Genomic DNA, 9,865 nt, shown 5'->3' with positions numbered 1-9,865 from the left:
GTTTTTCCCATAGAAATACATTGTTCACTGTGTACAGCGACCACAGAGCAAGGTTTAAGGGTGAATTCATCAATAAATGGTTCCTAAATTGATTGGGCCAGTTTCCTGGAGATTCTCCATTGAGTCCAGTACTAGACTTAATCTGTGTCCGGAAAACATCTACAGACTGTGATACTGAAATAGGAATGATTTTCAGTAAAATTACACAGGCAATTTAGGTCTTCATTATTATAGCAAACAGTATATAATAAGTCTCAATTCAGTGAGAGTTGATGACAGAAGCAGAAGGGCTGTCATTATGCTCTGAAACATTATCTAAACCTTGGATGGTCGTTACTGAGAGAGTCTGGAACATTATCTAAACCTTGGATGGTCGTTACTGAGAGAGTCTGGAACATTATCTAAACCTTGGATGGTCGTTACTGAGAGAGTCTGGAACATTATCTAAACCTTGGATGGTCGTTACTGAGAGAGTCTGGAACATTATCTAAACCTTGGATGGTCGTTACTGAGAGAGTCTGGAACATTATCTAAACCTTGGATGGTCGTTACTGAGAGAGTCTGGAACATTATCTAAACCTTGGATGGTCGTTACTGAGAGAGTCTGGAACATTATCTAAACCTTGGATGGTCGTTACTGAGAGAGTCTGGAACATTATCTAAACCTTGGATGGTCGTTACTGAGAGAGTCTGGAACATTATCTAAACCTTGGATGGTCGTTACTGAGAGAGTCTGGAACATTATCTAAACCTTGGATGGTCGTTACTGAGAGAGTCTGGAACATTATCTAAACCTTGGATGGTCGTTACTGAGAGAGTCTGAAACATTATCTAAACCTTGGATGGTCGTTACTGAGAGAGTCTGAAACATTATCTAAACCTTGGATGGTCGTTACTGAGAGAGTCTGGAACATTATCTAAACCTTGGATGGTCGTTACTGAGAGAGTCTGGAACATTATCTAAACCTTGGATGGTCGTTACTGAGAGAGTCTGGAACATTATCTAAACCTTGGATGGTCGTTACTGAGAGAGTCTGGAACATTATCTAAACCTTGGATGGTCGTTACTGAGAGAGTCTGAAACATTATCTAAACCTTGGATGGTCGTTACTGAGAGAGTCTGAAACATTATCTAAACCTTGGATGGTCGTTACTGATAGAATCTGGAACATACAATAACGTCAACTATAGTTGACGCGTGTGTGTGTACTTGTGTTTGTGTCTGCATGTGTGTTTTTGTGTATCCGTGTGTGTGTGTTTTTTGTGTATCCGTGTGTGTGTGTGTGTGTGTGTGTGTGTGTGTGTGTGTGTGTGTGTGTGTGTGTGTGTGTGTGTGTGTGTGTGTGTGTGTGTGTGTGTGCATGAGGGTGTGTATTGTGTCATGCAGAAAGCATGCTCCAACAGTGGGATTGTCCAATCAGGAAGTATACCTGCTTCCCCAGTTCAGGTAAATGACAACATGACACCTAACACCTGAGACAGGTAAACACTTACTTCCTGGTTCCTCTCCGCTCTTCTCTGCTCCGCATGCTGGCCAGGGGAAACAACTGTCGGAGGTTTGGCCTGGGGCGTGGCCGGGGGCGTGGCCGGGGGCGTGGCCTGGCCAGGTTCTTGTATTCCACCTCTGGAGTGTTTAAAGTGATGTAACACAGAGAGAGAGATAAAGACCTGGTGTTTTTACAGCTATTTCCTGTTCCACATCAGCAGAGGAAACAGAGGATGTATCTTCCTGAGAATTACCCAGAATTACCCAGAATTACCCCATGGTGACAGTGACTGTGATCCCTCCCACCACACCTCTCAGCTCCTAACTGTGACCCCCCCACCACACCTCTCAACTCCTAACTGTGACCCCCCCACCACACCTCTCAGCTCCTAACTGTGACCCCCCCACCACACCTCTCAGCTCCTAACTGTGACCCCTCCCACCACACCTCTCAACTCCTAACTGTGACCCCCCCACCACACCTCTCATCTCCTAACTGTGACCCCCCCACCACACCTCTCAGCTCCTAACTGTGACCCCCCCACCACACCTCTCAACTCCTAACTGTGACCCCCCACCACATCTCTCAGCTCCTAACTGTGACCCCCCCCCCCCACACCTCTCAGCTCCTGTGACCCCCCCCACACCTCTCAGCTCCTAACTGTGACCCCCCCACCACACCTCTCAACTCCTAACTGTGACCCCCCCCCACCACACCTCTCAGCTCCTAACTGTGACCCCCCCCCACACCTCTCAACTCCTAACTGTGACCCCCCCCACACCTCTCAACTCCTAACTGTGACCCCTCCCACCACACCTCTCAGCTCCTAACTGTGACCCCCCCACCACACCTCTCAGCTCCTAACTGTGACCCCCCACCACACCTCTCAGCTCCTAACTGTGACCCCCCACCACACCTCTCATCTCCTAACTGTGACCCCCCACCACACCTCTCAACTCCTAACTGTGACCCCCCACCACACCTCTCATCTCCTAACTGTGACCCCCCACCACACCTCTCATCTCCTAACTGTGACCCCCCCACCACACCTCTCATCTCCTAACTGTGACCCCCCACCACACCTCTCAGCTCCTAACTGTGACCCCCCCACCACACCTCTCAGCTCCTGTGACCCCCCACCACACCTCTCATCTCCTAACTGTGACCCCCACCACACCTCTCAGCTCCTAACTGTGACCCCCCACCACACCTCTCAGCTCCTAACTGTGACCCCCCCACCACACCTCTCAACTCCTAACTGTGACTCCCCCCACACCTCTCAACTCCTAACTGTGACCCCCCCACCACACCTCTCAGCTCCTAACTGTGACCCCCCACCACACCTCTCAACTCCTAACTGTGACCCCACCCCCCACCACACCTCTCAACTCCTAACTGTGACCCCCCCACCACACCTCTCAGCTCCTAACTGTGACCCCCCACCACACCTCTCAGCTCCTGTGACCCCTCCCACCACACCTCTCAGCTCCAAACTGTGACCCCTCCCACCACACCTCTCAGCTCCAAACTGTGACCCCTCCCACCACACCTCTCAGCTCCAAACTGTGGCCCCTCCCACAACACCTCTAAACTACTTTTTTAACATCTAGATACAAAAAGGTTTTTTGCTGAGTTGCTGATTTGGAGAACCTAAAGGTCTTTGTAGGGCTTTGGAGGAAGTTCAGTGAATGATGCTTGATAAGTAATCTTTCCTGAAACCTGAAGACTTGTGTTTGCTCTCTGAGGTAAGTTCCCAGAGCTAATGCCTAGACTTTAGCTCAGTGGGCTAACATTGTATTTAGCTCCACAGACGACCAGGGTTAAAACGCAGTTGGTGACAGTAGCAGATAAAATGATTTGATCTCCACCTTCTCCATATGGTTCAATGTCCAACTGATGGAGGTTTGTAAACCATTTAAAACCGTAAAAACACGCAGTTAAATGTTCTGACTGACTGGAACTCAGCTGAATGCTTCAGTCAGTCGTCAGAACCAGTTTGTCTCTGACCACATTGACTCATAGAGTACTTAGATTGGAGCCGAAAGGCGACGTGCAGACGACTACAACTCCATCTATCTGGGTCAGACCCGACCTAGCAGTGGTGAACCATGTAGGAGGATGACCTGGTTTAAGTGGGGAACACAGATCAGGGGGGGAGAGCAGAGTTGCTAACTCATCCTACCCAGGGATGAACAGAACGAACCTCTTCCAGTAAGTGCCAGACAACCAAACAATTAATGACACAAAATAAACAATGTTTTCATTACAAGAATCATTACAAGTCATAAAAACAAAATGGAATCGTCTTATCTAAATTATTTCCCAGAAAGGGCATATTTACTATGATATTACAATAAAAGTTTAGAAAGTAGGCTGTTAAAGCACATGAGTGGGTCAGGTTCACATTTAGTAGAGAGGAGCGCAGTTTAGAAGCCTACAGAACAGCAGTTATCAAGAAGATACTGGATGTAGAGCATCAGATACTCAGAGACACATCTCTTCCTTAACCTCGATGGAACTTCAGCTGCTTGACGGGGGAATAACCCCAATCATGAACCTTCAACCTCGTTTTATCCATCCAGTAATCTCGAAGTGGTAAACCCTCTCTAGAACGCAAAACCACAACAAACAAATCTAACCTCAGGACTTCGTAGATCAGAAAGAGAGATAACAGCAAGCTCAGCACCAATGTGTGCTGACCACTCCAAGGAAATTTGCCGCAAACGAAATGTTGTTACACTTTTAAGCATCACGTTTCGACTGTGGGAATTTTTTGAAAGGTGAAGTGATGGGTATATAACATGAAAGAACATGTGCAGACTGTCAAACTACAGTTCTGATTCTCTGCTCTTCTCTTCGCCGTTAATTACGACTCTAAACAATAAGACCGACAAGATGCGCGCTGTGATGTTGGTGACGGTTGGTCTGCTGGCGCTGATTGGACACCTGGATGGACGCGCTCATGGCGAGAAACGACGCGACAGACCAAACTGTCTCCAACGGACGGTCTCTCCCAGACTGATCAAGGAATTACTCAACAAAACACAAACTCTCACTAACTCTTTACCGGTAAGTAGAATAAGGTTTTAATACTGTTTCAAGTCCATTAAATAAGTATTGTTCTGTGCGTAGTAATTAATTTAAATGTATTTTGTTACAGACGTTCCCCAGAAAAATATATGAAAGACTTCTGCCCAAAACCTGTACAACGTGTGTTAAGGTATATTTATAAATCATATTTATAAATCACATCTGTACAACGTGTGTTAAGGTATATTTATAAATCACATCTGTACAACGTGTGTTAAGGTATATTTATAAATCACATCTGTACAACGTGTGTTAAGGTATATTTAAGTAATCCTTCTCACCCCCCCCCCCCTTAAATGATTTAGATGCACTATTGTAAGTGGCTGTTCCACTGGATGTCATAAGGTGAATTCACCAATTTGTAAGTCGCTCTGGATAAGAGCGTCTGCCAAATGACTTAAATGTAAATGTAAATGTAAATTTATAAATCACATCTGTCCAACGTGTGTTAAGGTATATTTATAAATCACATCTGTCCAACGTGTGTTAAGGTATATTTATAAATCACATCTGTACAACGTGTGTTAAGGTATATTTATAAATCACATCTGTCCAACGTGTGTTAAGGTATATTTATAAATCACATCTGTCCAACGTGTGTTAAGGTATATTTATAAATCACATCTGTACAACGTGTGTTAAGGTATATTTATAAATCACATCTGTCCAACGTGTGTTAAGGTATATTTATAAATCACATCTGTACAACGTGTGTTAAGGTATATTTATAAATCACATCTGTACAACGTGTGTTAAGGTATATTTATAAATCACATCTGTCCAACGTGTGTTAAGGTATATTTATAAATCACATCTGTCCAACGTGTGTTAAGGTATATTTATAAATCACATCTGTCCAACGTGTGTTAAGGTATATTTATAAATCACATCTGTCCAACGTGTGTTAAGGTATATTTATAAATCACATCTGTCCAACGTGTGTTAAGGTATATTTATAAATCACATCTGTCCAACGTGTGTTAAGGTATATTTATAAATCACATCTGTCCAACGTGTGTTAAGGTATATTTATAAATCACATCTGTCCAACGTGTGTTAAGGTATATTTATAAATCACATCTGTCCAACGTGTGTTAAGGTATATGTATAAATCACATCTGTACAACGTGTGTTAAGGTATATTTATAAATCATAGTTAGAAATCAAAACACTGTTACTGAACTACGTTTACATTTTAATAAACAAAGCAAAGCAACAACCTGAATTGTTTACATTTTATTTTTTAGAAACAACTTGGCATCTGGGAAATCAACAAGATATTGGATGTCTATTCCAACGTGTTCAACCAGAAGTCTGTGGAAGGTCTCCACCCCAAACACTTTGAGGATCTTCTGGCAAGGCTGACAACAGATGTCCAATCTTGTGTGAGTATTGAACTTTAAGATAGTTCTTTATTTGACCACCTGTTAGAGGAAATGTCATTTCTGTTTATCTGTTCTGTTGTATTGTCATCACATGTTAAGGTTAAACACTGACAGTGTTGTAGCTTCAATGAGGCTAACAGAGGTGTAGGACTTCCTCAAGAGCCTATGCAAATCCCAAAGTTGGAATAGTTACCACTTTATTACTGTATGTAATCAGCAATGTTTAAATTATGATTATTATAATAAGTAATATTCATAAATATTCAAGGAACATTTTAATTCATTTTAACATGATGAACAGGAACTACATTTACACTAACGGGTGACCAAAAACAACTGTCTGAAATTCTCCAATCAGCCCCACCTCCAATCTGACCCCACCTCCAATCAGACCCCACCTCCAATCAGCCCCACCTCCAATCTGACCCCACCTCCAATCAGACCCCACCTCCAATCAGACCCCACCTCCAATCTGACCCCACCTCCAATCTGACCCCACCTCCAATCTGACCCCACCTCCAATCTGACCCCACCTCCAATCTGACCCCACCTCCAATCTGACCCCACCTCCAATCTGACCCCACCTCCAATCTGACCCCACCTCCAATCTGACCCCACCTCCAATCTGATAGGCCGTCACCTCTACAATATAAAAGGCTCAAAATGGAACCCCTCCCATCACAACAAGGTTCTGTCTCCAACATTTACACAGGGGTTCCTCGAAGACCCTTTTCAGAGAGGTTCCAGGTTCAACTGGAAAGGTTCGGCCAGTGTGGCAGCCCAGAAGGTTATTCCAGGGACTTTTACTGCAGACTAGCAGGATGGATGTAGTTGTATACCTGCAGAACACACTGACCACCCACCCATGTTATTGTAAGATATAGTAGACGGACAGACAAACAGAAAAGACCACTGACCGTTGTTCCTCTCTACAGCTGGTGGAGTGCCCAACTAGACCAACATGGACCAAGACAACCGTCAGGAAGATGGAGAACACATTTAAGAAGGTGAATATGACTTATCCAACCCTCTTACACATCTCAACATGGTGCTTTATGGCAAAACAAAACTCATCTCCAGATCTAATTGACCTGTTTTACCGATTCCTCAACTGTTGACATTTACCTGAGATTGAACTCTAGTATCCAATCAGATCCATCCCCTATGACTCTAGTATCCAATCAGTTCCATCCCCTATGACTCTAGTATCCAATCAGTTCCATCCCCTATGACTATAGTATCCAATCAGATCCATCCCCTATGACTCTAGTATCCCATCAGTTCCATCCCCTATGACTCTAGTATCCCATCAGATCCATCCCCTATGACTATAGTATCCAATCAGTTCTATCCCCTATGACTCTAGTATCCCATCAGATCCATCCCCTATGACTATAGTATCCAATCAGTTCTATCCCCTATGACTCTAGTATCCCATCAGTTCCATCCCCTATGACTATAATATCCAATCAGTTCCATCCCCTATGACTATAGTATCCAAAAGTAGAGTGTGTTTATGATGTGTTGTCAACCATTCATTCCCTCTTTTGGCAGCTGGACACCAACGGGACTTACAAGGCCATCGGAGAGTTCAGGACCGTCCTCCTTTGGATCAGTGACATGAGAGAGAGAAAGGATAAATGCCAGTAGTCTTCCATCCTTCCACCCATCAATGCAATTGTCAAAGCTTTGTATCATTTCTACTCAATGTAGGACTTTAGCAGTATTTTAGTATTTAAATAGGAAAAGTGTATTTTCCTAATACATGTTTTCCTTTAGTTATATTTACTTAGGTTCATATTTATTGTTTTTATAAAATATGATATTATTATTATTTTTCATATAAATGAGGATGTTATTGTCTGTGACAGGTGAACATAATTTTTAATATCACTTTTGTCTTTGCAAATCATGTTTAATGTATTGTTTAAGTGAATGTTTTTTATACAGTCTGCTTTTTAATTATCAAAATAAAATACAATTTGTATTTCTAAAATGAGGAGTTTTCTAAATCTGGTGATTTTCAGGAGGGATTCAGGAAGGAACGATGAGCACTTAAATTTCAAACATGCGACTTGCGACAAATCGCAGTGCTTAATTTGAGCCTCGGTTTTGGAATGTCTTGTTCCGGAACCTCTTGTTGCATTAAACATTTTTTCACTTTTTGCAATGTAAACTCTAACAAAAGCGATCAAAGTTTATTCAAGCTGCTTCTTTGTTAATTATCCGGTCCCACAAAAAAACATGTGAAAAAGTACATTTTCAGACCAGGCCTAATATTCTATGAGTAGATTTGGGTTGGACCGGGTTTATGATTTCTGCAAAACCTATTTGAGACAAACGCGTGGCTGTGTGAACATTGCGCCACATAACTAGAAGGAGATTATTGTTCTATGATCTCTCTCCCTCTGCCCTGATAGACATGACCCTGTAACTCATCTCTCCAGCGTTGCACTTCATAATTTATTTCCTTATAGAATCGCGCGCAGGTTATTCAATTACTCCATCTGAGCTCCTATATTACTGCAGGTTATTCAATTACTGCATCTGAGCTCCTATATTACTGCAGGTTATTCAATTACTGCATCTGAGCTCCTATATTACTGCAGGTTATTCAATTACTCCATCTGAGCTCCTATATTACTGCAGGTTATTCAATTACTCCATCTGAGCTCCTATATTACTGCAGGTTATTCAATTACTCCATCTGAGCTCCTATATTACTGCAGTTTATTCAATTACTCCATCTGAGCTCCTATATTACTGCAGGTTATTCAATTACTCCATCTGAGCTCCTATATTACTGCAGGTTATTCAATTACTGCATCTGAGCTCCTATATTACTGCAGGTTATTCAATTACTGCATCTGAGCTCCTATATTACTGCAGGTTATTCAATTACTCCATCTGAGCTCCTATATTACTGCAGGTTATTCAATTACTGCATCTGAGCTCCTATATTACTGCAGGTTATTCAATTACTCCATCTGAGCTCCTATATTACTGCAGGTTATTCAATTACTCCATCTGAGCTCCTATATTACTGCAGGTTATTCAATTACTGCATCTGAGCTCCTATATTACTGCAGGTTATTCAATTACTGCATCTGAGCTCCTATATTACTGCAGGTTATTCAATTACTCCATCTGAGCTCCTATATTACTGCAGGTTATTCAATTACTGCATCTGAGCTCCTATATTACTGCAGGTTATTCAATTACTCCATCTGAGCTCCTAGAGTGGCTCTCCTTTTCTTTATCAAGTGTTCTACTCCGCTTGACATCAACTCCCTTATACAGGTGTGCGCTCCTTTCACCTCCATATTAAAACATACTCTGTCAAAGTCTCCAGTCATGTTGTTACTGCCGTCGGTGGTGGAAGAAGGTGAGGACCAAGGTGCAGCGTCGTAAGTGCTCATGATTTTTAATAATAATCAAAACTGAACAACAAAACAACCGGAACAGTTCTGTCTGGTGTAGAGACACAAAGACTGAAAACGACCACCCACAAAACATAATGGAAAACAGGCTACCTAAATAATGGTTCTCAATCAGGGACAACGATTGACAGCTGCCTCTGCTTGAGAACCATATCAGGCCATACACAGAAATAGAAAATCATAGACAACCTAACATAGACAACCCACCCAACTCACACCCTGACCATACTAAAACAAAATACAAAACAAAGGAACTAAGGTCAGAACGTGACACGTGTAAAATGACATAGAATTAGATTAAATGCGTTGATAAAACGCCTCGTTTCCCGGATCCCAGGCTACTAAAAATGTTCACCACGTCTGCAACTTCAGTAAGAGCCTCAACTCTTCTGCTCGTTGTCAATACGCAAATACGACGATATGCATGACGCTTCATTTTAAAGGAGATAAATCTTTCTCATGC

General features: G+C 42.6%; 1 protein-coding gene across 1 annotated transcript; it reads left to right on the top strand.

Annotated features, from left to right (window-relative positions):
- Positions 1-1,527: 1,527 nt before the first annotated feature.
- On the top strand, positions 1,528-2,986 carry LOC135537768 (uncharacterized). Its single transcript, XM_064963780.1, has 5 exons — positions 1,528-1,638; positions 1,873-1,950; positions 2,141-2,252; positions 2,345-2,485; positions 2,577-2,986. Exons 1-5 carry the CDS (start codon positions 1,528-1,530, stop codon positions 2,984-2,986), a joined length of 852 nt encoding a protein of 283 aa, XP_064819852.1.
- The last annotated feature ends 6,879 nt before the right edge of the window (positions 2,987-9,865 follow it).

Source organism: Oncorhynchus masou, unplaced genomic scaffold (genome assembly GCF_036934945.1).
Source record: "Oncorhynchus masou masou isolate Uvic2021 unplaced genomic scaffold, UVic_Omas_1.1 unplaced_scaffold_840, whole genome shotgun sequence".
Taxonomy (NCBI): Eukaryota; Metazoa; Chordata; class Actinopteri; order Salmoniformes; family Salmonidae; genus Oncorhynchus; species Oncorhynchus masou.
Note: the sequence above shows the minus strand (reverse complement) of the source record. Positions and strands in the feature narration are given on the sequence as shown.